General features: G+C 38.7%; 1 protein-coding gene across 6 annotated transcripts in view; it reads right to left on the bottom strand.

The window, feature by feature from the left end:
• Positions 1-27,502, bottom strand: part of ece2b (endothelin converting enzyme 2b) — a 59,093-nt gene that overhangs the window by 27,238 nt on the left and 4,353 nt on the right. Inside the window, exons 1-6 of one of the 6 annotated variants that reach the window (XM_017490753.3) lie at positions 21,137-21,226; positions 19,766-19,893; positions 10,979-11,065; positions 7,677-7,821; positions 6,353-6,568; positions 1,424-1,548 (exon numbers count right to left, since the gene is read on the bottom strand). In XM_017490753.3, the coding sequence (XP_017346242.1) occupies positions 1,424-1,548; positions 6,353-6,568; positions 7,677-7,821; positions 10,979-11,065; positions 19,766-19,780 (588 nt within the window). In that variant the 5' untranslated portion in view covers positions 19,781-19,893; positions 21,137-21,226. Of the gene's footprint in view, positions 1-1,423; positions 1,549-6,352; positions 6,569-7,676; positions 7,822-10,978; positions 11,066-13,293; positions 13,427-19,765; positions 19,894-21,122; positions 21,258-27,502 lie in introns of those variants that run through there. The other 5 variants (XM_017490755.3, XM_017490752.3, XM_017490758.3 and 2 more) reach the window with 5 other exon arrangements.

The raw sequence follows: 27,502 nt of genomic DNA, 5'->3' as shown, positions 1-27,502 counted from the left end.
GGATACCCCCAAACTAAATATATGACCCCTGTGTACTTAAAAGTCCATATACAAAAGATGGCAAATCACTTTCTATGGGTCACTTGACTTCTCTAAACGTGGAAGAAGGGGACCCAATCAAGTTAAAGCTGTGAGTAGACGTCAAACTGAATTAAATGCATCTCTCCTATGAGAATTCAAGTTCAGCTCAAACCGACAGCTGAGCAGATTCATTCAATCATTGTATCAACCTCAGCAGAGAGAGAGAGAGAGAGAGAGAGACCATTCTAGTCATTTGCTCCTCTCTCCAAAAGACTCCCTCGTGTGTGTGGGGCTTTAAATTAGTCACATAGCCTGTATTAATCTCTGGAGAAGAACAGTTTTATAAAGCAACCCAAATAAGGCTGACTAAAGTTCTGTGAATGGCAATTAATTTTTAGATTCAAGTGTAATCAGTGTGACTTCATACATCTCAACTGTATTTTTTATTTTTTTCCCCCAACTGGCACGTGCAGGACTTCCGGTGTAAAAATCTCACCAGCAGGATTAGGATTAAGAGCACATCTCTTAACCCAAAAGCATGCAGTAGAGTTTTGCTTTATGTACCATTGATAAGAACATTGTAGACAAGTTGGTGCACACAGCCTACCCTTATCATCCATGTACCGAATGTGACATTCAGGCTTGATTTGGACAGCCACTGGGCAGGCTTTGTTACACAAATCTGGAAACCTTAATATCTACTGGAATGTACTGCAAGTTGGTATCAATACAACTGTTTTCAGCAGTGGTGCACCTTTCTATGGCAGTGGTAGCTCAGTGGTCAACATGTTGGACTAATGATCAGGAGGTTGCGAGTTCAAATCCCAGCACTGCCAAGCTGCCACTGCTGGACCCTTGAGCAAGGCCCTTAGCCCTCAACTGCTTAGGTGTATAAATGAGATGCACGTAAATTGCTCTGGATAAGGGCATCTGCTAAAATTCTATAAATGTTTTATGATAAATATTAAGTACCATGTGGACCTGGCTAACTAAGTTGCTGACCATTTCTAGCAGGTTGAAGGTTCTCCACAAGGAAGAGATATGTTGGCTTTCATGTGCATCAGTGTTGAAAGAAAAAGTCAGTTGGTAGGAACCCACGCCAACGGCATCTGATAAATACATTTATGGCTGAACTTGGCTGAAAGTGTGTGTGTCTATAAAGTACTAAAGCAAATGTTTTATTGATTTTGGGTGGTTTCTCAAGTATACTTCTACATTTGTACAAACACAGATTGTTCATCTCAAATATTCTATTGAATCACTCCATTATTCAGCTCAGACCTCTGTACTTAAGCAAAGTTTGACAACCACTAGTATAAAAAGCCCTTAGGAGCAGTGTGTCCTTGTTCTATTAGCGAAATGAGTCTTGGCTTCAAACACTAAATTTACGGTGGAGTCCTACCTTAGTGATGAGGTCGATGAGTGGCTGGGCTCCCAGCTCCTCAATACGCTGCTCATTCAGACAGGACAAGTAGTAGAACTGAGCTTTTTTCTCTGCTTCACTACTTGAGTTAAACGTGCCATTCTCTAGAAACAGAACAAGAGACAGATTATTTGTACAGTTGGTTGGTTGTTAATGCTGCACACAGGAAAACATTTACTGATGGAGTACAATAACTACCCTTAGGCTATATGCTGTATTGCACTTTTTATCAATTACATATGTATTGCAAATTTTTATCCATTTATTAGTTACATATGTGAAACAAATTAGTTCCTGTTATCACTTATGTTATATAGCAAGTCATTCTCCCACTTCCTCTTGGTGTTAAGACAACAAATGCAGCTTGTTACAGCCTTACAACCTTATTAGGTTGAATAAGAGTGGAGTATAGGAGTAAAGAGAATGCTCAGAGGCCCAGCAGGAGGTATACAAGAAACACAAGCATGACATAAGGAAGAAGCAACTACAAGGTCAGAGCAAAGGGTCATGGGACTGCCCACTGGTGTTCTCCTCTAGGACTAAAAGAGTAATTAACTAGACTAATCATCTGTGGAGAAAAGTTCCACCCGAAGTTTACTCCCCAATTTAATCATGGCCAATTCAAAGTCCCTACCAACAAGGGAGGGTGAAGGCTATCATGCGCTTCTTTTGTACTTCATCTCTTCGAACTGCTGCTCATGCAACATCAGGGGCATGCAGAAGTGGGTGGATAGCATTTGGATTACACAATCTGCCCACTTCTGCATGCTTGAGCTCCCAGACGGCCATGATTGGCTAGCGTCACTGGAATTGATAGGGAAAAGAGTATGCCAGCCCTCCCTCCCTGAGAGCACAGCCAATCTCGTGGACTCCCAGGCACGGATGGCTGTGGCATTGTTGGGATTCATGCTCACGAACCCTGGACGACTGGGTGAAATCTTATGTTGCACCACTCGGGAGCCCTACCTTTTAAACACGCTCTAGACAAGCACTGCTGCTCCACTGACAGATGCACATGTTTAACTCAAGTGTTGCTTCTGTGCCTGTTTGGTCCTTGTGTCAAGTCTCATGAGTGAACAGTGATGTATAAATGAGAAAAACAGCATCCATGTCAGTGCTAACCTAATTTCAGTGAATAATACAGTACAGCCCTTGTCAGCATGACCCCTGGTTCTTGTTTTCTACGAGCTTTTGTCATGATGATGTCTTAGTTTAATTATGAGAGCAGAGATTACCTTACCCTGTATGTGTGTGTATGGTTTATAACCAGCATAATTCATGTTCTTGTGTGTGTGTGTGTGGGGGGGGGGGGGGGGGGGGGGTGAGCAGGGACGAGCAGCTGTTCCTTTCAGCTCTCATCTGCCTTCCCTCTTCTAGCGTAATCACATTAAGACGCACAAGGAGGAATATTCCACTAATAAATTCACATGCACACAGTGCCAGGCCAATTACCGGTCAGCAGGTACAGGCCAATGAAGACGAGCCAGAGGGACAGGAAAGGAGAGGAAGAAATGTAGGGAGGGTGAATGAGGGAAGGTTGGCATTCTGCCACACATGCTGAGCCCAATTCAACCCTGCAGTTGCAGCATACACAATATTTGCATGTTTTGTGTTAGTCAGACAATAGAAGATGCTCAACCAGGTGCATCAGCACAAAGCAGCCACGTGACTCTCCCTGTCTCACTTGTTAAAGCACAAATCATACAGTACATTTCTACAATTAGCCATCACATCCTACCTTTATCCCACATACTATTTCACTTCCATCTTCCCGTTCCCAGTCTAGCAACATTTCACTGGGTGACCACCACCTCATCATACTCTCCCTCATTTATCTAAAGGCAACGCTGCAGGAGTGCACAGGTGCTGTGAGAATACACTGCTCATCTACTGTTTACTGGAGCATTTGCTTCCTCTCAGCATGCTTTAAAGCCAATATTATATCCTTCACAGCTTTACTACCACACGTCATCAAAGCAGTATTAAATAGTCGAATGCATATGGATGTAATGAATGGAAATTACAGAAATGGGAGTGTCTTGTAATGCACCCATGGCCGTAGTACAAAAGAAAATACTGCACACACTTCCTATCTTTAATGCAATTACCTCTTCTTCGGGTGTACTGCCTTACAGGTTGTGTTTGATGGTTACATGCCCATAATACGCAGGTTACACCTATGTTAGGAATGTTATAACTTGCAGTTGCCAAGTCCTAATACATGTTTTTTCTATATTCATTTTTGGCATTATAAAATAGGTTATATATTTGGTTTCCAGTTTAGCAAGAGATGACAGAAAATAGCCATTCTTGGAGTGTCTCCATACTAAATAAAAGCAAAACCTTTCCCCTCACACGATATGATGGGATATATATTACCTGAGGATATTTCTACAAGTTAACTCTATCAGGTAAAAATGTTGACAACTTTGAAAGGTTATTCAAAATTACCTGGTGGGGAGGGGAAAAAAACAGCAGTGGAAAGCAGGTCTAAACAACTAACAGGCAAATTTGCTTATGTATTTAAAATTTGGTCTGCCCTAAGACACATTGACAATCATTTATTCAATTTAGAAGCAAAATCAGGTAACTGTAACTTTACCATCTTAAATAAACAACAGCTGTGTCTTTCATAAGCTTATTCTTTTGTATGTAAAAATGTTCAAATATTGCTTTTTAGTGACAGACATGGATCTCGAAAACACCAAAACACAATTTATATGAATGAATGAATAAATATATGGATAAATAAGGCCAATTATGTTTAATTAACTGAGGAAGCTAAATATTGTGTTAATTAAAATAAGTTTTGTTGTCTAGCCATTACATGTCTGATCTTAATTTAGTACTGTATGTTTTTCCCCCCTCAACAGGCTGTACTACACTCATAGTTCACAGTGCTAGCAAAGAAGGAGGGAACATTTGGTTCATTTGACATTTAACCTAAACCATGAAATCTGGCTCACGCCAGCTTTTTATTTTATTTTTTTTTAAAAAACAGATTGATATCCACAGTCTTTTTTGCTCACCTACTCGTATAAATAATTAGATGAGAGAAGACTAAAAACAGTGCAATAGCTCAGGCAGAAGCCGACAGGTAGATTCGGGAGACAGTCATTGTTCTCAGTTTAGCAGAAGTAGGTAGGAGGAAATGCGAGAAGGAAAGTTTGTGTGAGGTAACATGAGAAGACAGATCCATCCAATCCATGATGTCCAGGCTTAAGTGAATGCAAATGTGTGCACAGAAGGTATAAGGTTTCTACAGATGCACTGTTTTTTCAAGTGCTAACTGTGCACCAACTTTACAATTTTGCCATAATTATTACTTTATAAATAGGCCCCTCTGAAAGTTTGGAACAGCAAGGCCAATTCTTTTGTTTTTTGCTATACACTGAAGAGGTTTAGGCTTGAGATTAAAAAATGAATAAGAGAGACAGTAGATCAGCTGTTATTTCCTGATATTTATATCTAGATGTGTTAAACCTTAGAACTTGGCAACTTCTGTTTGAACCCACCCATTTCTCAAGTGATCAAAAATATTGGAACATATTACTGACTGGTATGTCTTGTTATAAAGGATAAACCAACATGCAGACCACAGAGCTGACTATGGGAGAAAAGCAAGCCAATTTGAAGCTGATAAAAGTGGTGGGAAAATTATCATAACCATTGCACAAGCATTAGGCAAGTACAATGATTAGTTGTACTAACAACCTGGTCCGCCAAGGAAAACAGCAGCAGTTGATAAAGGAAACACTGAGAGCTGTGAAGAAAAAGCCAAAAACAACAATCAATAACATCTCCAACATCCTCCACAGAGCAGGGGTGAAGGGATCACAATCCACCATCTGAAGAAGACTTTGAGAGCAGAAATATAGAGGCCATACCACAAGATGCAAACCACTCATTAGCAGTAAGACTCAAAAGGCCAGATTAAAATTTGCAAAGAAATACAAAGATAAGCCACAAAACATCTGGAACCAAAATTAACCTCTAGCAAAGTGATGGAAAGGCCAAAGTGTGGAGAAAAAAAGAATCTGCTCATAAACCAAAACATACAATCTCATCTGTCAAGCACAACAGAGGAAGTGTCAAGGTTTGGGCTTACATGGCTGTTTCTGGAACAGGCTCACTAATCTTTATTGATTATGGAACTCATGATGGAAGCAGCAGAATGAATTGAAACATTTACATGAACATTTTGTCTACCAGTTTAGAGAAATGCATCCAATCTTATTGGGAGGAACTTTAACATAAAGCAAGATAATGAGCCAAAAAGCACTGCCAACTCGACAAAGGACTTTATCAGGGCAAAAAGAGGAACGTTTTAGACTGGCCAAGTCAATCACCAGACATTAATCCAACTGTGCATACATTTCACCTCCTGAAGGGAGAAACCCCTTAAAACCAACAATAACTGACAGAAGCTGCAATACAAGCCTGGAAAAGCATCAATTAAAATAAAAAATGCAACAGTTTGGTGAGGTCAGTGGGTCACTGGCTTAGCAAGCAAGCAAGAATTGAATACATGCAACCAAATATTAGTGTTATTTACTGGTCCAATACTTTTGTTCACCTAAAAATTGGGTGGACTGCCACAAAAGGTGCCATGTTCTAGATAACACATCTAGATGTAAAGATCAGGAAATAGAAGCTGAAATTCTATTCTATCTATTGCCTCATTCAACTTTTGAGCTCAAACCCAAACGTCTTCAGTGTATAGCAAAAACAAAAAGAATAGGCCTTGCGGTCCCAATACTTTTGGAGGGGACCGTAATCAGAACCACATATTCAAGAGACATTAACCTTTAAATCATGTATTTGTTTAATTTAAAGTGTCCTTGCACCAATCAGAACATTAAAATGGATGGCTGTGAATGTGTGGAGAATGTAACTGTACTCGCTCACCCAGTAGATGTTTGAGCATGGCCTGGTTCTGGTCCCAGATGCTGTTGAAGGTGCTCCAACGTGAGCGTCCATCAGGAAGGGGGTTTTTGCGAATCCAGCCACCGCATGCATACTGGTAGAAATCCTGACACGGGTCAACTGTGCGGTCCAGAGACTCCACTATCTTACTGGCCACTGTCACACACGCCTCCGTTAGACACAGACTACACGACGGATCTGTGAGAGAGGTACACTATCAAATGCACTAGTAATGAAAGTCATAGCATGTGACTGCAGTGCATTATTCTGGCAAATTCCATTTTTGTAAAATCAAGATAAGGTTATTTTCTGTAGAAAGACTTGCCATTCATCAACATTGTGCGTGTTCAAATCTGACTGTAGAAAAACAAATAGCAAATACCACTGATGATCACTGCACATGTGTGAACCTCATACTAAAAATATAGGTAATAGGGTTTAGTGTCAACATATAGCCTAATTTAAGAATGCTCAGACATGGATATTTATCAGCTCATTAGTCCTTTAACTGCATAATAGGTGCATTTGCATACAAGAAGTACCCTAATGTGCTGACATTAATGCAGAGTCTTAAACAGACAAAGCTATCAAAAATATTTGGCCATCATTGCATGTTTTCAGGATATTATAGAATTACATAATATCAACAAAAGACATGCTGTCTTTTGTGTACTACATTAATTTCAGCGTTCTGTTTAGATGAAATAAGAATGGAAATAAGGATGCTCACCTACATATTTATAAATAATGCTTTCATTAAATCTGATCTTTGAGTCAATTTGAGTTATACAATCTAGAAAAAATTGTTCTAAAAATCCTTTATAAATAGAGTTCACGTACCTACTGTACCTGCAGATAAGGTTTCTAAAAAGTTTCCCCCCAATTTTTAAAAAAAACACATTTCTGTATCTGTCTTATTTCCAGCAACCTCAAACAAAAGCACCTCTAAATTTAGCATTACCAAAATGTATATATATATTTCTCATCTCTGTTTAGTTCTTTTCTTGGTCCTTCCTTAGCTCTATAGATACCCTGCTGAATGCCTTACTTTTTTGGCTTGCCAACATCATGATGATAATAGCTCAACTTGTCCGTGGGTAGCATTTACTGAAATAAAACTGCCACCTTATTTAAAATGGTCAGAATGTAACAAGCAGCCTGCCCAAACTATTACACAAACTACCACAAGGGACCAAAAATACTGCCAATTACACCCAGCCCATACCACCCACACACATCCCCCACCACACACGCATGCACAAGCCCTGAGGCCAGAAAATCCGTATACAGTATATGGTTGGCTCACCATTTTTGTAATGAACTCCAAGGGTAACAGCACATGCAAAAAGTGATAACACAGAGGCCATGAGTAAAGCAGCCAACACTATCTCCAGCTGAGTCCTGCGTCCTAATCCACCACACAACTGGATCCCACCTTTCCGGAAACCCACCTATTACACAAATATGTGCATCAGCAAAGCATATTATGTGAACTGGACATAAGCACCTTGGACAAAGAAAACAGTTTGTTTGGAGAAATTCAGAAACTCACATTTTTTTTAAACCTAATCTCTATCCAATGCATCGGTACTGTGTGCGCAATTACTATTAGCAAGAACTGTCATTTCTCCAGAATTTAAGGTCTGTTGCTGTTGTGGTAGTCATTAAAATGTACAATAAATCAAAATTTGTACTTTAAGAAGGAACCACTTTTTCTGAGGGAGGAAACTGTGGTTAGTGGTTGAAGTCTGATTGTGCTTTGATACAACAAAACACAGGATGTCCCCCACCTTGTGCCCCGAGTTCACTGGGATTGGCTCCAGGTTCACCGCAACTCTGTGTAGGATAAGCGATACAGAAAATGGATGGATGGACGAATGGATAAATGCAGTTCTTTATTTATGATATTTAATAACTGCCATTAGATTTACTTTAGTATTCAAGTGTTCAGATAAACAGGTTTTCAGTTCAGAGGAGCGTACAGAAATTCTTGTACATAGTAAAACAAACACACACTACAGATGTGGAGAATGGAGATTAGGTTAAGACACACTGGTGTACTCCTTTAACATTATACAAATGGCCATAGATTAAATGGCCCAGCAGAAGAATTACTCTTCATGGCCACAAGCACATGAAGATGCATTATGTTTGAATTTAAAGATTTCGCCTGCTATTCAAAGAACCCATTTCTAACACCACTGACTTTTTTTAATAAAGTTTCATACCTGATCACAGTAACTTCCTTAAAGAACTTTTTTTGATGTAAAAACACCCCCCGCCCCCCCAAAAAATCATTTTATTATTCATTACATTTGTTCTCTAATTCTAATCAAACAAGCAACTGACATTTGGATCCAGTGGATAAAGTAAAAGAGCTTTATACAAGCCCATCAACAGATGTTTTCCAGATGCTGTGGGACTGTACAACACCCAATGGTGTAGTGTGGAAATATAATTGCCTCTTTTCTTAAACTGGTTAGCTGCAATAATGACAAGCAGTATTTGACTGTAGCCACTTACAGTACCATTTGATGCTCAAGTGATCTAAATGTGCTATTGTCACTCTTCAAAATATGATATTTGGTATGTCATTCTTACACCTAATGTAAGATACTTGCGAATATTGAACAAGGATGTGAAATTCTACAGATATGTGACAGCATGCACACAGCGCTCAACTACAGAACAGAACTGGGATACTGCACAAGAGGACGTGGCAATACCAATCGTTCCAACAGGCATCATTACTCAAACATTTCCTAAACAAGTAAAGGACAGTGTAATCTAAACAGAGCATGTTTTAGATAATCACAGTGTGAGAAAGTACAGAACCAGAACACTTAATAATTATTATTTTCATTTAAAAAAGTACTGTACAATACCAGATTCTTCCCCAGGACTTTATTTGTTGACCATTACTTTAGCGAGAAATGGCTCTACTTTTGGTATGTCATTATGTAGGTCTCTAAGCATGTTGTACAGAGCAGTATTTGGTTTTTAACCAGACATTTCTATCAGTAAGGTGAGATTTCTGCTCTTTCATAAATCCATTTCTGTATATTGAGTCATGAACAATTGGAATGGAGTTATGAATTTAGTGCTGTGTGAGAGACATGTAGAGCTCTGATAGCTCTACTGGGATTTTTGCTACTTCATGGACCACCATTCCTGGAAATATTCACTCCCATTTGAACAGTAAAATCTTTGGAAATTATTTGCAATACTTTGTTTTTTTCCCAGAACAAGTCTTGCTCATAGGCTAGATACATCTTTAACTGGAAGCAAATACTTTTTCCACACCTGATGACTGAATCTTTGATTAACTCTGATTCCAAAGCAGACAAGATTTTTCCCAGATTTAATTTCTTACTACAACCCCTGGCAAAAAAAAAAAAAAAAAAAAAAAAAAAAAAAAAAAATGGAATCACCACATTTAGTGGATGCTCACCCGGCTTTCTTACTTCGTAGCAAATAAACAAAAATACACATATGACAAAACAATTTTGTTTACCAGCTGATTATACAGACTTCATGAAACATACCTTAAACAAATTAAATGAAATTGTTTTAATTAATGGCTTTTTTTCCCCAGATCAAGTAGAGAAAAAAAATTATGGAACAACTCAATGTTAAGGAAAAATTATGGAATCATCAATAATAAATAAATAAATAAATCACAATTAGTCCTTTGTTGTTCCTCCTCGGGCTTTAATGACAGCCTGAACTCTTTGAGGCATGAACAACACTAATGAAAAATAGTATTCTCCATCATTTTTCCCCTCAACATTGAGTGATTCATATTTTTTTTCCCTTTACTTGATCTGGAAAAAAAAATATTCCATTAATTAAAACAATTTAATTTAACTTGTTCGAGTTATGTTTCACGAAGCTGGAATGTTCAACTATTAAACAAAAATTCTTGTGTGTCATATCTGTGATTTGGACTCAAACTCAGGAAAAACAGCAGCGACCCAAGCTGCCAAATGCTCTGGATTGCAAACCACTTGGCTATTTTTGTGAAATTCAAAAACAAAAAACAAAGCCTTAGATACTGAGTCAATGCAGGGAATATGTGGGAGTTCTCAATTGTGTCCTTGGCTCATTGCTCAGAATCCATTCCCGCTAATCATTTGAGCTATCCAAGGCTTACAATGAGACGCCTGTTAAGAATAAGAGAAATAAGCAGACCATACATGTAGTTCCCGTTCACAACTGTTTCTGCAATTAGCAACATTTCGTCTTATCTCTGTGAATCACTATTTGTAGAAGTGGAAATTCACACAAAATCTTCAGCAACCTTGTGATGTGTTAGTCAGTGGTCTGATCCTTTACCAGCATGGTGAACATACATTTATGATACTTTTGTTGCTATCCACAAAGCATGAAGAGAGAGTCTACACAGAGGGCAATAACTACAATCCACTGACCTGTGAATAACTGAATAAAAACAGTATGAACAAGTTTCTGCCTCAGACCCAACTACACCAAAATTCATTAAATTTCAAAGAACAATACTGGTAAACTGGTTGTCTTTCTGAAAAACAAGATGATCACACTAGCATCATGAACGTCCTTATAAACTATTATTGCTGACTATTAACTGACCTCCACGCTGTCAGGAGAAATGGCTCCATCAGCTGGAATGTCGGACCCGTCTTCCTCCTCAAAGGTCGCACGCTTGTAGTTAGACATCTAAGGACAGAAACACATTAAGCAATGAGCAATGTCAATGCCACAATAAAACATATTGACAAGTGCACCTTTATGTTCTTACTAAGGATGTCACGACAACCGATACTTCGGTACCATCATGCTTAAAACGTGACGGTACTTGTTTTTTGCAGTTGCGCAAGTATCGTAGGTACCGAGGTTGCAATTCCTCCGGAACTGAAGGGGGCAGCAAATACGCGTATTAGTCGGTCCAAAAGTGGTGAAGAAGAAGAAGAACGCCTACAAGCACCCGGGAAACACTACAGAAGATTAGCTTAGCTTAACAAGTTTAGTTCCGCCCCGACTCGTTGTGAGGAAAAGAGAGGAAATCTAGCATCAGTTGCCGGTGTGCAATCGATGCTATCGTTCATTTCAAACAAAGAGAGGAAACACCTCGAATTCGGTGAGGCACCTGAAAGACGGGTCTTGTATTACGTTTGAGGCAGCTGGCATTGTGGCCGTGAAACCAGCGCACGTTATGCTCCATGTAATGTTTGCGATAGCCAGTTATTTGTTAACGACAATAATGCATTGCAATGTTATAAACTACCCCCTAATTGGCCACCATGCATCGCCATTCAGCCCGTGTCCTGTCAGCTAAATGTAGCCTAATGTCACTAATTATTATTCAAATGTTCATGCTTTTAATAAATCTTTTTGGCCTGCCACCATATCAGTGAATTTAAACTAATGCTTGCATTCAGAGTATAAGGGGTGTGTGTATGTGTGCGCGCCTATATAGGAGTGCACCTTAAGACTTATTATTAGTCATTGTCAGACATGTCATTGATAACTAAAATACCACCACCACCCTCCCTCCCTCCCTCCCTCTGCCAGTATCAACCAGAGGAGGATGTCCTCCAATTATGTTTTTTTTTTTAACCACACAGTGGTATCGAGTATCATGTACTTTTTGTGGTATCGGTACCAACTACTAGATTTTTGGTATCGTGACATCCCTAGTTCTTACTATTACAAATAACATGAAAGCATTGTAGCAATTATTGATCCAATGTGATAAAGTTCATCACACTCCAGAGAAAGCTCCTAAAATAATAATAATAATATTAATAATAATAAAAAATTGCAGGTTAGTCCTGAACACCTTGGTTGTGTTTATGTGCCTCCTTCCAGTCAAGTTATAGACAAACCTCCAGCTTTACGGCTCAGAAATGTGGACATCAATAATCCATAACTAAACTGCCAGAACTGCTACATAATTTTTTTGCATGCAGAAAAAAAAATGCATAATGATTGCAAAGGACATAAAACAAATAAATATAGAAACTGCTTTTATAATATGCAGAAACCTGCTGATCGTGAAGGGGATAAAGCGAAACTCTGAATTAGCTACTTTTCACCTGGACAGGTAATGGGGTAAGTTAATATAAACTAGTAAACTGTTTGGATTAATGAATACAGCAACAAATGTGTCAGAATTCTCTGTATTTAAACTCTGTCATAGTTAGTCATATGAAATATGGCCATATAATCGTATGATTATACAAACAATAGCCCATGTTCAGGATCAAACTGGGGACCCTGGAGCTACTCAATGAGATCTACTCAATGTCTCACCATGCCTTGCTCAAACAGTGAACAAATCATTCCAAAGCCTTGTACACATTAGAGACTAAAACCTAACCTTCAAAAACGAGCCAGGGAACATGATTCAGTTCAGTCCTCAGGCTAGGTCAGGAGAGAGTAAGAGAAAAAGTCTGAGGAATGCAAGTAAACATTGCTCCTTCATCTGTTCCCACACACATTGTGTGTGTGTGTTTTTTTTTTAATCTGAGCTCCAAGAGAATTGAAAATCCCTATTGTATCCGTTATGAGCCCGCTAAAACATTGACAGTGTAAACACGACTGGCTGAAAAAGGCGCAAAATCCAATTGTGTATTACATTGTTTCAGTTCAAACATATTCTCTCTCCGAACATGCGCTCAAGTCACTTTCACATACATTTCACTCACTTTCTCCATTTAAAAGCAAATGGCACCCGCAGATTAGTGGCTCAATTAAGGATTGACACCTGTGCACGTGATCATATGTTCCTGCTTTCACGCTCAGTGTTTAAGGTGGACGACTACCTGTGACTGCACATGAAATACTCATTTCAAATGCTTAGATGCTGAAGAGACATGTAAAATAATACACATTAGCTGAAACATACTAAACAATCTAATGGCTATTATTTTTCTCTTACTTACCATTCACACACTTCAGTCCAATACAGTTAACTGACAGTAAAAAGCAGAAGTGTCCCCCCCTTTTTTTAACCCTGCATGCTGTGACTGGAACAAACCAAGTAGAACAGAAACAGGGGGGTACCCAGCTAGCACCAGTGAGACTGTCGTAATGAGCACAGACTGAGAGGAGGAGCGCAAAAGAGATCAAGCACACTTCCCCAAAAGACAATCTCCTCCGGTTTCTGTGGGAACGACCGAATTCATGGTCGTGCAAAGATATAGCCTATTTATTTTGGCAACAGTCATAACATAGCATTCATGTTAATTAGCCAATCTGACATAATGGTAAATCCCAGTGTTACCTCCTATTGAGTATTGACTGCTTGTGAGAGGAGAATTCAGCAACAACTGCTGACTAACACATTATGGACTGACTTGACAAAAAAACAACAACAACAAAAAAACATTTCTGCAAACCAATTTACTGACGCTTTTCCTCACATTCCCAATCCCTCTTGGTTGGCACGACTAAATCTTTTGTTTGTTTATTGCTTTCTCTCTTGTCGTTTGCGCTTTTCAAGTCTGCCCCCCCCCCCCTTTCCTTTCCTCTGTCTCTCGAGTGTGAAAGCTTGTGTGACTCAATAATCGCTTCCTATTTAGTAAATATTTCTTTTAAAAGGGATTCTCTGAAACACCCACTAACATTACTGTTAGCAACCGTCACTAACATTAACTAACATTCAGGTCAAAAGGCTGCAGATAAACATTTGTACACTATTAGTCTAGTTTTAGAATTTTGTTCCATTACAGGTGGTAAATGTCTACATTAACTCAATAATTCTCACTGAAGTGATGTGTTCCATCATGGCCTGGAGTAAACTGCAATCAAACTTCTAGAATATATATATATATATATATATATATATATATATATATATATATATATATATATATATATATATATATATATAGTGCACACACAGGGTCAGGTTTCGGTGAATCTGTAAATGATAAACTTTTATACAAATGATTACAAGACTGAGTTCCACAAGCTCTCTGTGATAGCAAAACCTGGCAGGCTTGTGGTTCTTTTACAAGGTTCCCCATAGCAAAACAGCCTTTACAATACAAGATGTTCATCTACAGAACTCACTTCCTGTTTGGATTTAAAGACTAATCAAAAATAAAAATATATATATATTGTAAAATACTTAAAGGACACCAGGTTTTGTAGCTATGTGTAAATTATTTGTTTATTGTGCTGTCTCTTATTTTTTAAAATAATATTTTAAGCCTATCTGGGGACAAACATTGCACATCAGCCTATAACCATAAATGATATGTCATAACAGTGCTGTGTAATTTTTTGTACTTATTTATCAGTCCTTATTAAACACTCAGTAATAATATATTATACAAAACCAAATAACTAACTAAACCCACATCTCTCTCTCTCTCTCTCACTTTCCTATAATCCTACCTCTGACCTTCTCTCTCGCTCACGAGTTTCCATTCTGCTCTCGCTTTCTCATCCATCCACCACTTCTGATCAATGGGACTGTTTACCAGAAGCCCTTTGAAATCTTTCTCCCACACCAATGTATAACAAAAACCCACCAATGTATAGAAACAATATAATTGCCCGTTCGGTCCCAATACTTTCAGAGGGGACTGTATTTTCAATGTTACAACAGTGACAATAAGAATTTAGCTCTCCTATGAGGATGATGTAAAGGTGTGAGTACAATTTTATTCACACATCAATAACATATCTTGTAAAGTTCATAGCTTCCATTTATTGCATTTGCAGTATAACATGTTTTTCTTACTTCCTTTCATGAAGCTCTGATTCTGAAGTCTTTCTCAGATGTGTGCTTGAAGTAAACTCTGGTCACAGGACCAATTACACCACCCACATAAAACTGTTTATATCAAATGAAGACAAGTTTACAATTACTCCACAGTTTACCTTTCAGTTTAAAAATAAATAAATAAATAAATAAATAAATAAATAAATAAGTTAGTGAAGACCACCAGGTAACAGAACTCTTTCATCCTGTACTGCTGTCTCAATTCTCAAACACAGACCATTTTAAGAGTGCTGTTCCCACAAACAAACCTGAAGCCCACTGGCCTTCTTCCATTCTCTTTCTCCTTCCATCAACAATGCACTGAACACAACATTCACTGAAACATTACAGACACCATCCAGTGCCCTGGCACTTACAGCCCTTCATAAATAGTTTATACTACAGACGGTTTTGTATAAACTCTATCCTACTCTGAAACCTGCCCCCATCATTTCCAGTATTATACTTTTCTCTAAAGAAAAAAAAGAATTCTGTTGATACCAATATGATCTTTATACTACAAGTTTAAGATGACTTACTCTCAAATAAATTGTCATCATAACACTGTTTTGCAGAAGAAGAAAAAAATACAAGAAATTTTACATAGTGTTATTAACCAGATATTTATTAAACCCTTTATTACACATCATTCAGGTGACACAGTTGTTGAATGGGCGATATTGAGAAGGATGAGTAAGGAATCAAACACGATCGGATGTGCTGTTAAAGAAAAATAATCAATGACAAGGAGGTGTGATGAAGCCATAAAGTTTCTGTTACCACTTCTTTAACACCACATCTCAAAAGTGTTTTATTCCTCTTACACCACACCATTACACTGATTAAGATTATAATTTGAAACAAATTTTTTACACATAATACTTTTTCGCTATTTATAGATAAATTTTATGTTGTGGGACAAGTTATTTCCTGTTCTCACAGTTATAAGCAGTTGTCCCCTCACCAACGTCGCTTTTTTTTCCTCTCTCTTCACATTAATAAGACAAACGGAAAGAGCTAAAATAAATGTCCTGAAGACACTTCCTATAACGGAAAACTTACTGACCGTTACAAAGTGCAGACACTAAAAACTCCTTCCATAAATATCAAATAAATGTCTGCGTACAGAAAACTTCACCGTATTTGCTTGTATTTTCTCATTTGTAAATCACTTTGGATAAAAGCGTCTGCTAAATGAATGAATGTAAATGTATTATACATTTTTTTTGTTAAATATAAAGACATTTTTAATGTGTTTATTATTAGACTTAGTATAACTATCCTCCATATAAATCCTTATTGTTAATATAGAAATGATAACGTATTAGAAGGAGCACATTAATATAAACATGTGGCATGAATTACAGCCAGAACTACTGTCAGAGTTCCTGTTATAGAAAATTCAACAACACCTTCTGACTAATCTGATTTGAGAATTCATCGTTGCTGTGATATAATGCTTTATGTTTTCTTTCGGGATAATATTTGAACACACACGTTAATTTAAAAAGGAAGCTTTTCTGCAGCTTTCTTTTAATTTTAAAAAACACAGCATCAGAAATATAATCTACAGAAAATGTATTACACTCTGGAAATGCTATTCCAATGACAATTTCTTGACCTACCTAATGAGACCTAATTAGCCAATTAAGGCCTAACAAGTCAATTAAGTTCTGAGACTTTATAACTGAAAGGGTATCCAAACTTCTGCACATGCCACAATTATTGTTTTATTTAAAAAAAAAAAAAAAAAAAAATCATTAAATATAAAGTAACATTTGCAGAAAAATGTTGTTGTTTGTTTGGTTACAGTTTGCTGCAGAGGTTGTGTTTACTTTTCAAAAATGAACAAAATGTGTACTTTGATGAAGGGTGCCCATACTTTTGCTTACAACTGTATATTAATTGAGTAAATTTTGCAATAATAAACCAGTCTGTGATTATTTGATCAGATAAAACGTTACATGACCAGACACAGCACAGACGCAAGTTTTTGCTCAGAAATCGTTTTCTGTATGAATCTGCCTTCTAACTTAAACTACATCAAACTACATCAAACTACATCTTTTCTCTTATCTGTTTGTTTTGACTAACATCAGACTGCAGCAGAGAACAAGAGCTGGCAAAAAAAAGAAATCTGTCCTCCTCTTCCTCTTGCATGCCCAAGGTTGCCATGGCAACAATGAAAGCCCCTCCCAAATCCTCCAACCCCACTGTTACGTGAGCCAGGCCATCACAAATTAAAGCAATGTGTTCAGAGTCTTCTCTCATGCAGCCAGACGCTGGACGACCAGCTGTGGACGGGTTTGTTGGTTCTGTGGGGCCACTAGTGCGGAAACAGATGAGTGTGTGTGCGCCGTTATGGGAAGAACAAACCGTTAAACTGCGTCAGAGGACTGTAAATACTAAACAGATGACAACGACTGTGGGAGCACAGCAGTGCCGAGTGAGAGAGAGAGAGAGAGAGAGAGAGAGAGAGAGAGAGTGTACGAGTGAGTGAGTGAATATTTCCAAATCATATGTGGGTCAGTAACGAGCTGCAATTATAATTCATAAAGGTCCATGTGAGGCTTTGACGTCAGCAAGTGCACATCAGGGAGCTGGAGGCGAAGGGTGAGAGCCCTGCAAGATCTGCTGATGCACAGTTAAGGGCATGGAGAGGATCATTTAGCTCCAGTAGCTGCTGAACATCAGATGGAGGTCTTACTGTAAATGAACTCCTCTCCTAAACATTCACAATGACTTTTAAACAGAGAATCCACGTAAGTCTTACATTCTAGCTGATGGAAACCTTCCTCTCCGGGTGAGAAAGCAAGCCTAAGATGCTTTGTGCAAGAGGATTCTGTGATTGCAGACCTTTAATTATTAGTGGTACAGCATGTACAGAACTATAATAGCAGGGGAGAACTGTAGCCAGACCCCCTGAAGAGGAGCTGTTGAAAAGCTGTACAGAAGAGACAGGGAGGTGGTGGGTGCAGAAACCTGATCAGAAGGCATGAAAGGGAGAGAGGGGAATGTGTGCTGCATTCGAGCAGAGGTCATAACTCTACATCCAACCTCGAAAAAAAGAAAGAAAACCCCCTCAACTTCGAATTCCTACTCAGACGGTTGGAGTTCATCAGAGTTCAGCAAGTGACATCGAGTCAACATGGCTGCACACAGCATCAATAGTAAATACAGCAGAACTTCTTTACCTTTCCTAAATGAGTTATGTTGTATACACACACAAGTATTTGCTTCAGATGACTCAACATAGAGACATATTAGCTTATTAATCCTATAAACATTGACTATAAAGTTCGCTGCTATGATCACTCATCATACATAGCTGGCCAGCTTGCCGATATCTAAAGACAAACATGGAGACGTCCATTGCAGGACACCAGGCACAGGGCACATGGGAGGTGGGAAGAACCCAGAGAACCCCGAAAGAAACCCACACAGACACTGGGAGAACGTGAAACTTCACAATGAAAATAATACTAGGATTGAAGCAGTGACCCTTTTTCCCTTTCACAGGCTCGATAAAAATACAATAAAATTGAATTTTCAGCAAAACTAATAAATAAATAACCTATTAAACCGATCAAACCAATTTTTCTTAAATACAACTTTAACAACCCTAAATATAATAACGCACATTATGGAAACAGGTTCAAGCCTCGTGTTATTTTTTGCTTATTCACTCACCCCTAAATGTTTTACATAAAGTAAAAATCTGTGCATCTGTTGTGATTTATAAGGACACAGGGATGGAGAGAAGAACAGAAGACAGTAAAGAAGAGACAGGGATAGAACAAGGGAGAGTCTTGCCTTGAAAAGGGAAGGGAGAGGTTTTCCCAAGTTCCAGGAGTGGTGCAGGACTTTCTCTGTGCGGAATGTGATTGTTTGAAGTGGCTTCCTGAGGAGTGTTTTTATAAGGAAGCAGTTTGGCGGGGGCAGGCTGGCATCGTCCAACCTCTGCCCGAGATGTTACAAATACCCTGAACTCCAGTGCCCAGAGAACCACCTACGCTGCCCAGCTCCCACACATACAGAGCGCAGCAGAGACTCAATACACCCTGATAAACCTCAGAGTTAAACCAAAACGCAGCCACAAGGAGAGAAGGCTGCTTTAGGAATACTAAGAGACAGAGACACGCTAGAGGTTGTGAGGATGAGGACGAGTCGAGAGGCAATCATGGAGTGAAAAAAGAGAGAGACAGAGAGAGAGAGAGAGAGAGAGAGAGAGAGAGAGAGAGAGAGGTACCAGCTCTAGTCTCCTCATGCCAGAAGACAAGTACATCATCATTAGGCACTGCCAATAAACACATCTACTGTCTTTGGCTGCAATAGCACTAAACTCGCTGCCAGGAAGCACATCACATCACACAATCGAAGACCACCAAGCTCAACACACAACCAAAGAATTTTTTGACAATGTGCAAAAATCATACAATATAAACCCGGCACACATCTCACTGATCTGGTGGTATGGTTCCTACTTATATGCTAGAGATCCTGGGTTTAATAACTAGATGAAACTAGAAGTGGAAATCTACACAGCACCCTAATCAGTTATGGTGACACAATTCTCAAGCATCTGTAAATTAGAAGCTCACTGTATGTTCACAGTATGTGCTCCTCCTGTTATAAACACTTACTGAAAAATTTGCCATGAAGAGCCCACGTAGTTCTTTCAGCTTGATAAAGAGGCTTCCAAATTCACAAACATGCGCACTTTAAAACGGGAATGAGAAGCCCTTCCAATCCAGCTACTCCTCTCTGGCTGCTGGGATGAAAACAGAAAGTTCAGCTCTCTAGCAGTCCAACTATTCCAAATAACATGATTCAATCACACACACACACACACACACACACACGCAGAGTAATATTGACGTTAAATGACCTTCCTTCATCTTCAGATAATGGGAGTGGAAGTTCACTATTTGTATGGACATGGTTTATACAAACCCAATTCCTTCTCTCATCCCACTCCCTACCACACACACACACACACACACACACACACACACACACACACACACACACACACACACACACACACAGTGTAGAAAGACATCAGTCTGCTGTGCTGAGCCAAAGGTAAGCTGAGAAACATCTCAGAAATTGGCCTGAAGACACTCAATCTCTGATCAACAAAATCAGACACACCTAATGCACTCTGGGTAAATAAATCATTAATCAACTGGCTGTTAATTTATCAAACATGCATTAATGAACTGCAGCAACTTGTTCTAGGACTTCAATGTTATGAAAAGTCAAGCAGTCTGTACAATAGAGGTGTAGCAATACTGAAAGGAATCAGAAAAAGGAAAAAGATGTGAAATGAATAGAAGAGAAGAAAAGACAAAAAGTAAAAGAAAAAGGAGAAGAGAAGAAAAAATAACCAAGAAGACAAACATAAATACAAACTAAAAAATACAAAGAAAAAGAAAATAAAATGAGTAGGAGAAAAAAAAGAAAGATGAAAGTAAAAAGAGAGAAAAGAATAGAAAATGGGGAGAAGTGAAGAAAAAGAACAGAAAAGTATACTGGCCTGAGCTCTGTGTGCTGACACAAAAAGGAAGTCGGGGTTCAGCAATCTCCCTTTCCTCTCTTCTTCAATTCGTGACCTCAGTCCTCACCCTGACAATGAAACCCCGTCTCTCTCTCCCTCCATCCCTCCCTCTCTCCCCTCTCCCCCTCCCTCTCTCTCTCCCAGTCTCTCCCCCCCCCCCCCCGCCTCTCCCTCCCACCCTCTCCCCCACCCTCTGCCCCCTCTCCCTCTTTCCCCCACATGCTCTCCCTCTCTCACACACACACACACACACACAAATCCCAGCGTGAAGGTATTACCTTACAGCATCTCTTCATTTCATTGCTTGCATGAACAAAGCGTGAGAAACCAATCTTGCTACTCAGTACAGTAATCTCTCCTAGCTGCTCACCACCGTGTACCAAACCACATGTGTAAACTCCCTCATGGGAAAACGGAGGAGTGGAGAGAAAAGAGCTCACCCTCAGGTTCTCACCTCACAAAGTAGAAGCAGTTTACGCATAAGAGCTGCTCTGCACTGCTGATCTTCTCTTTCTGCTGGTGGTCAGAGTGAGCGTAAATATCCAGCACTCCGAAAAAGACAGAGGGAGTGAACAAGCGAGTGAGAGACAGAGGGAGGGACAGGAGGAGGGAAGGCAGGGAAAAAAGCAGAGAACAAACGACTAGCTAGAAAATGACAATCAGGAATCCATTGTGTGAGAGAAGTAATAAAGCAGGGATTGAGGAAAAGATAGACCAGAGCCATAAAGAGAGACTGCGAGAAAGAGTGAGAGGTGGTCTGATAGCGGGATGCGAAATAAAGCGATAATAGAATTGCAAATATATTTCAAGCCAAAATGAGGAGACTAAAGAGAGAAGAGGAGAGGTTGTGATTTTTTGGTTAGATCCTGAACACATTCTTTAGGATATTATAAAAGCACAGAAAGTTCCATCTCTTCTTAAATACCAAGAGGCAGAAGGAGAATATGAAAGTATGACCATGTGCGTGCGAGTGTATGTGAGTGTACACTCTCAGCTGGAGCTTTCTTCACCAATCACTTGAACTGTTCTGATAGAAAACTCCTGTGAGGACGCTGCTCTGACCTCACACTGTACATAACTCGTGTCAGATAAATACATGCTTCCCACACGGCAAGTGCTTTTCGTGATTCCTCAGGGCCTCTGCCATTCATAAAGACTTCATTCAGGCTGCCAGTTAGCGCTAGAAGTGCTAGCATACAGCCGCTAGCAGAGAGGGCTTGCATCACTGCGTGCCAAACAGAACGCTTCATTGTTGATGTACAAAGGTCCATTCTGAGCAGTGCTGCCAGGCCAATGTGTCCTAATGCAGTTAGGCACTCGAACGCACTTCACACGACTACTCGGCCTCGTAAACCAACAGGCAAAGTGCATCTCCTTGTTATCTAAACGTTATAGAAGGGATATTAACTTAACACAGTGGGGTCCATGTCACTACACAAACTCCTCATTTTCAGACAGTGCATCAGAGAAAATACTAGATATTCTCTCAAATGTACTGTAACTATCAAAAACAATTTATTCATTTGGTAGAAGTTTATCCAAAGTGACATATAATTGAAAGTGGATACAATCCCAGATGGCAGTCCTGAGATTTACTAGCCCGGAGCCTTAAAGGAAAAAGTCCATCCTGAATGATTTGCACATTAATCTTGATAATTAACGTGATCTTCAGTGGCAACCAAGATTTATTTTGTAATGAAATTCTGAGTTGAATTTTTTAGTTTTATTCATTGCTTTATCTTGCTGAGAAGAAAGAAAAGGCCTTTAGAAGCAAAATAAAAATTATCACTGACAAATTTTGTTGTGTTATTTAAAGTGTGTTTAATTTTTTTTTAATTTTGGATGTCATTTGTTATTTGGAGTGTAGTTTTTGGTTCAGTTAGGATGTAGATTTTATATTTACTTTAATATTTATTAACAGTTTTATATATATATATATATATATCACTTTAAAAGCGTACAGTACATTTTCATGGTACAGTCAATACTGTTTATTTTTGTAATAAAGTTCAGCAATTATTTAATTTGTGTGTTATGTTTTCATTCAGTATCCTGTTTAACTTGGTTATCGTCTGGTACCGTTACCCAATTTCATTATCGGTAAAATCCAGCATCGGTCGTCCTCTACTTGCTTCATCTCTAAATAAAGAGAGCTATGCCTCGTCAATAGCATTGTGTTCGCTATCTCATAGCTCGCTAACTAGCGGAGCCAAGTTTCTGACATCACTACCATCGGGTTAGCTTCATTGCATTCTGGAACATTGAGTTCAATGTTCGCTGTTTTCCATATTGGATTTGTCATTATTATAAATTAAACATCACAGGAAAATTGTGACTGATGACAGAAGCTCTTGCTCTTTTGTTTTTAACAGCAAAATCTGACTGTTATCCCTGCTCATGTCAGTGCTGCACACAACCGCTAACCGCTTCTCACAGGCTTAATGTGAATACAACACCAGCCAACAAATTAGCAAAGTCGCGAAGCACATCACAAATATTTCAGTATAAACTCATTTAATGTGTTGCAGCATGTTTTACTTTAACTTCTAAGCTACTACTGTACCAGCATTATACTTAGACACACCATACAACATTTTGTAACAGGAAATCTGTAGCATGAGTTCAGTTAATACGGCTAATGCTAGCATGTTGGTGAATAACAGCTAATGCTAACACATGGTATTCTTCAGAAACTACAGTGATGTAAATTGTGATGAGTCAATCAATATGAATTGAAATAAAAGTTTCTTGTTTGTTTTTTTAAGTATTACTGTAGCATCACTGTTGACCTGTTATATTTTTCTCAGGCGTGTTAGCAAAAACTGACCATAATGAGTGACAAGCTCACAGCAGCTTTGCCTGCTAGGCAGTCAGGTATTTGAAAGCTGTGCATAAAATGTTCACAAAAAGTATTGCAGCAGAAATATTTCTAGCCCTCAAGCAGCTCAAAAAACAATAACCACATAAGCGAATTAATTTACATTATGTCACAAAGTATCCTCTTCAGTTTGAACACACAAAAAAACACACTATCATTTTGAAGGACAGGAGGAATACTGCTAGTTAGGTACCTCAGGAATGATGGAATGATGAGGAATGATAAAAATGATGTAAATGTCTTTACACCACTGAGATTCGTTCATTCGACTGCCTTATTTGCTCAGTCTTCATTATCAAACATAACAGTACTGCAAGGAGTAATTGTGTGTGTGAGAAAATGCATGCACGGGACAAAGAGAACGCGAGAACGAGAGAAGCTCCCTCTCCCCTGAGAGGTGGAATGATGTCACTCTTTGTGCAGCAAGGTTAACACATTCAATGCACATGGTTAGGAAAAGGAAGGAGGGAGGAACCGATGGAAGAGAGAGAGAAGGAAGGAAGGAAGGAAAGAAGAAAGGAGAAAAAAAAGCTGAAGCATCTGAGAACAGGATGGATGGGTCTGAGAGAGTTTCTCCATCTTTCTAAACAACAAAACAGTTTATTACATGAAGAACTTTGTGGTAGTTTTTCAGTGAAGGACTTACATGTGTTATCTCTGTAGGCATTCTAAGGATGTCTTATTTTTAGTTATTTTTATGTTACATATCATAGAATCATCACTTTTTTTTTATTTATTATTATTTACATTAACTGTTTTTCTCAGTCAATTTAGCCAAGCTAGCTCAGACATGTGAGATGATCTGGGAAAACCTGCTGGATGTTGCTGTGGGTGAATTTTAGCAAACAACGAAAAATACTGAAAAATTTGCCAATTTGGCCACAATTCCTGTTTTCTGCTATAAAACACTTTGCTACCTCAACTTTGAGAAAACACAAATATATTTCAATAAAACAACTAGGAAATTATCTTATTTTCTTACTTTTTAACCTTGCCTTAAACAATCTAAAGATGTCTAAAATGCAATAGGTACGTAGGATTTCCTCACACAGTGAATGTCAGGCTTTGATCAAGTTGTTGGATAGCTACTGATAAAGCATAAAACATAACTTAATCTTAAACAATGCAATTTGTGATGAGATATAAACCGAATCCAGGAATGGAGTCATTGAGTGCAATTTCCATTTTGGGGGGTAACGAGAATTTCTGATACAAATTCACCATTCAATTCAATTCTGGAGCAGGGCCAGAAGGCCAGAATACAGTACATCAATGACTGCAAGCATGAGCACAGCCTAACCATCATATATTTTTAAACTAAGGGTGTGAAGTCATACATCATGTAACTTGGCTATCCATTTTACTAGCTAACTAAAGCAAAACTTATCAAAATAGCAGAAAGTTCCTTTTTCTTCCTTTTTTTGCCCCATCCAGGTATTTAATAAACTTTCTGTCCCTAGGCAGATCAGGCATTTTTATGTGATCCAGCTCAAGCACGCCTGGTGTAACGAATGAATCCCTTGATTAGTTGCATCAGGTGTGCTTGAGGCTTGAGACAACACCTGCTTTGCATATTTGTGCTGTTGTGAGGGATTCTATTCAGGGGGTTGAGTAATTTTGAGACTGGAGAAGTCATAAGTTGCATTTTCAGTTAAATTTGAAGAAACTATTTGAAGCATTCGTTGTGTTGAACTATTTCAATTGCTTTTGTTTGATTTGTTCATTTCAAGCAGCTGAAAGTCTGTACATTTTGAATCATTTTGATTGAAACTGCATGTGAAAAGCAACAGCAATCACAAATACAACTGCCATGCACCACAGAATCCAAATGCACCTTGAGAGCAGGGTGTATTCTCTTTTTGGCCCTCTCCGCTGGTGCAGTACAGAGTTAGCAGAATACTAAACATCCAACCCATGCTAAAGGAACAACAGAGAGTAATGCTGGGGTGTGACAATATAGACAGACGATTCAACTGAAAAAGAAATTGGGGAAAGAAGAAAGATGAGAAGGAATGAGAAGTGCTACTGGTGATAAACTCAAGTAAATTCCACCATATCCAGTGAATATGAGATTTTTTTTAATGCCACATTCTGTGTAATGGGACATTTGTGATAAATGTGATCGGGTCTGTCCTGGTAAAATATCATTCGAAATTTGAAGAACACAAAGTCTAAATATTATAGCAGTAAAAGGTATGGCAATAATGGTGTAGGTTTTGATTGTGAAAACTGTAATGGGGAAAAATAGCTACCTTTAAAACCACTGTTCCCGTTCACATTCTTTCAGTCAGATAAACAAATTACAAAGTGTACATGCTGGTCTCATACCAGTCCTTTACTTTTGTGTGAATTCATTAATCATGGCAGACTGGTTTATAATTCAAAGCCTGGCAACAATTGTAAACTCATGTAGACATTATAATTCACTCTAACCAAAGTCTAACGCCTTAGAAAATATAGTGCATTACGCAAACACCCTTACAAGAGCACAAAGGAAAACTGTACTGTAAACTTCTTCAAATAATGGACAATAGTTCCTTTGAAGCCAAGAGTTGGGGTTATTAGCCTATACCACTTTAAATAAACAAATTTCTGTTCGATCCAAAGTCTTTCAGTACCACCATCTTCAACAGTACAGTAGCATCCTTGAACATGAACTCAACTCACTTCACTGTAAACCTGGGCTGTAAACTCACTGACTGAAACCAGCCACTGAGCACATTTATTAACGGACACACGTATGTACAGGCACACACACACACACACACACACACACACACACACACACACACAGGAAAGTGTGGCCGTCTCACTGCACTCACACACCCTTAGGCAGGATGCACCAGCTCTCCCAAGCCCTGAGCAGCCCTCCAGGGTCAGGCAGAGGTCGAGGAGTGAAAAAGCACTCCACCTCCAGAGAGCTCCAAAAGCACTCTTTCCCACAACACCACACCCAAGCAGTGCTATACAGCCGAGACCATTCGTCCAGTTCCTCTCCCGGAGGCTGTGGGCGCCACAGTGCTGTTGTGGATGCAGGACTCGTATCAGTGCAAAAAAGGGGGACAGATTTGACATTCGCATTAAAAAAACTATAAATAGATACATTCTGTGCTGTTATCAAGTCAGAAGGGTGGTGCATTTGAAATGTCAGAGGTAGCATGACTTGTAAGGAAACACAGGATGATGATGATTACACAGCATTATTCAACATGACGTGTCACTTGACAGTATCTCAGGTCACCAAACACAAACTGGTCCACCCTAGGCCATTATATTAGGAATAAAAAACTTCAGGGCATGCTGTTATAGGACAGTAATCAAGAACAGAGTGGTGTGATGCGTTACCGCCACAATGTTGATCATCTTCCAATTACAGCATGTCACGAAGTTTTTATTCCCCTTGCACCACAGTAATTTGCAAAAAGTTACAATTTTATATTAATTAAAAAAAGAAACAATGTACTTTTTTTTATTAATTTATAGTTTCTGTTATCACTTACATTATATTAGTAATGTATTAGTAACACCTTTCTCCCTCTAAAAATATTTAAGCAGTAAACAGTAGTAAATGAAACAAAGTCAATGTTTGGTGTGACAAAAAAATAAAAATAAAAATAATAGTCTTCAGTACAATTCGTGCAGTTTTATAAGGAAATTTGCTGGCAAGTTTTAGCTTCTTGCAGAACCATCCACAGTTCTTCTGGAGACTTTGACTGTCACACTTGCTTATTTTTGCAGCAAAACCCAGCAAACGTCATTGTGTTTTTTCTCTGAAAAGTGTTCTCTTACAGAATATGCTGCTTTCTTTACTGACATACAAGCATTTTTCTGTAACATTTAATTTTGTGCTAGAAAACTAATGTTTTTTGCACTGACTTGATAATATAGAAGTCATCAAATAAAAAATCTATAACAAAGTTTGTACAAAAAAAAAATAGGGTG

This window comes from Ictalurus punctatus, chromosome 17, assembly GCF_001660625.3.
Source record: "Ictalurus punctatus breed USDA103 chromosome 17, Coco_2.0, whole genome shotgun sequence".
NCBI classification, from domain to species: Eukaryota; Metazoa; Chordata; class Actinopteri; order Siluriformes; family Ictaluridae; genus Ictalurus; species Ictalurus punctatus.
This window is presented reverse-complemented; position numbering and strand designations above follow the sequence as displayed.